This window comes from Mastomys coucha, chromosome X (assembly GCF_008632895.1).
Source record: "Mastomys coucha isolate ucsf_1 chromosome X, UCSF_Mcou_1, whole genome shotgun sequence".
NCBI lineage: Eukaryota > Metazoa > Chordata > Mammalia > Rodentia > Muridae > Mastomys > Mastomys coucha.
Genome location: NC_045030.1, coordinates 79,499,333 through 79,501,018, shown reverse-complemented (window position 1 = coordinate 79,501,018; position 1,686 = coordinate 79,499,333). Strand labels below are relative to the sequence as shown.

The 1,686-nt window shown below is 59.0% G+C and overlaps 1 protein-coding gene across 2 annotated transcripts in view; it reads left to right on the top strand.

Moving 5' to 3' along the window:
• The first annotated feature begins 40 nt into the window (after nt 1–40).
• The window catches only part of Prkx (protein kinase X-linked), a 31,246-nt gene continuing 29,600 nt past the window's right edge, over nt 41–1,686 (top strand). For both annotated transcript variants that reach the window (XM_031364780.1, XM_031364773.1), the window contains exon 1: nt 41–455. In XM_031364780.1, the coding sequence (XP_031220640.1) occupies nt 299–455 (157 nt within the window). In that variant the 5' untranslated portion in view covers nt 41–298. The remainder of the gene's footprint in view (nt 456–1,686) is intronic.

Sequence of the window (1,686 nt, the reverse complement as noted above, 5' to 3'; positions counted from 1 at the left end):
TAAAGCTCCTCCCCTCGCGTCATCCAGACATACCACGCCCCCGCCGGCACAAGCCGGTCTCCGCCCAGCCGGCTTCCGCCGGGAATGAAGAGCGTTGTGGGTTGGCTCCCGTCCCGCGGACCCCACGCGCGTCCGTGGAGCCTTCAGGAGGCTTCCGAGAGCCCCTCCCACCGCTCTGAGCCCCGCTGAGTTCACTTCCATTGTCCTCTCGGCCGCGGGCTCCGGAACACGCGTGCGAGCCCACTGCTGATGCCCAGGCTGCCGTTGTGCCGCTGTTACACCGTGCGTCCCCCGCCCCATGGAGCCGCCCGCTGGTGCCGTGGCGACCGTCAAAGATCCTGCGGCCAGAGACCATGACTCCGTGGACTCCAAGGTCTCGCCGCCCGCCGCGAACCCCCAGACATCACAGAAAGCGGGGCACTCATTACAAGATTGGGACACCATAGCCACCGTGGGTGAGTGAGAACTGAGTGAGAACTTGTGCGTGGGGACGCGGCTTGGGAGCGACCCTCGGATTTCTATCTTCCACACGCTCAGTACTGGGCCTCCGGAAACGGGGCAGCCACACGTCACAGAGCTTTCAGGAGGGTGACTTCACCTTGGGGACTCGGTGGCTCCCTACTGGGGTGCTAGCCACCCTTGGGACACCACGCCCGTCCTCCCTGGCGCTTGCGCACCCGCTTATGCCCAAGATTTCTCGGGATCGCATCCAGCCTCCCCACTGTCGACCCCTGGCGGGACTCGAGGGGACGCATGACCCCCAAGGGACCCTTCGGGGACGTTTTCCCAGCATCTTTTGTGCGTCCCGGTCTCGTTTTTTCTTTAGTGGTTCCAAACTTGGTACCCCCATGACCCTGCAGGTTGCTAGGGAAGCAGGTGGATCCCCAAACTTGCCAGGGTGCTGGGGGGCGGTTAGGATCGTTCGAATCATGGGCGGCAGCTTCCCAAGTCTGAAGCCCGAGAGTCCCGGGCTTCTCGGCAACCTTGGTCGCTAGGACAGTTGTGCCCTGCCCAGTGTGTTGATTATTTAGGAAAGTGTTCCGGGAGGATGGAGGAAGGACAGGGGGAGGGATTGGTGTCCTCAGATCAGCTGGGGACAGAAATTCTAGAGGCTTCTCCGTTCACCCTGGTGTTGGAAGTGAGGAAGTCAAGTCAGGGTTCAGGGCCAGGCTGAGGGAAGATGAACACTGTCTCAGCTGAGCTGGTGAGATGGATCAGTGGGTAAAAGGGCTTGCGACCCGAGTTTGATCCTGGTTCCCTCTTGGAGGCTGGCTGACACTCGACGCATCTCGGCTTTTGATTGACTTTTGAGGGAAACTGAGCTACTTGAATGTCGTTTATTTATTTATGATGTTGTGTTCTAGGCTGGCCTTTCCGTCACTATGTAGCCAAGATGACCTTAAACTACACATCCATCCACCACCCCTTTCTGAGCGCTGGGAACAGAGCCCCACTCCACCACAGATTGGTTATGGGGTGCTGGGAACCGAGATCGCCCCCCTGTGTTTTTAAGACATTGACCTGAAAGTCACTGCATAGCCCAAGCTGGTTGGAGACTCCAGGCAATCCTCCTGTCTTAGCTTTCCCAGTGCTGGGACCACAGGGACTCACTCATAGGCACTTGGCATCTCGACTTGTTCTCCACCCTTTTCTTTCTTCGGTCAGTCTGTCTGTCTCCCTTTCCTT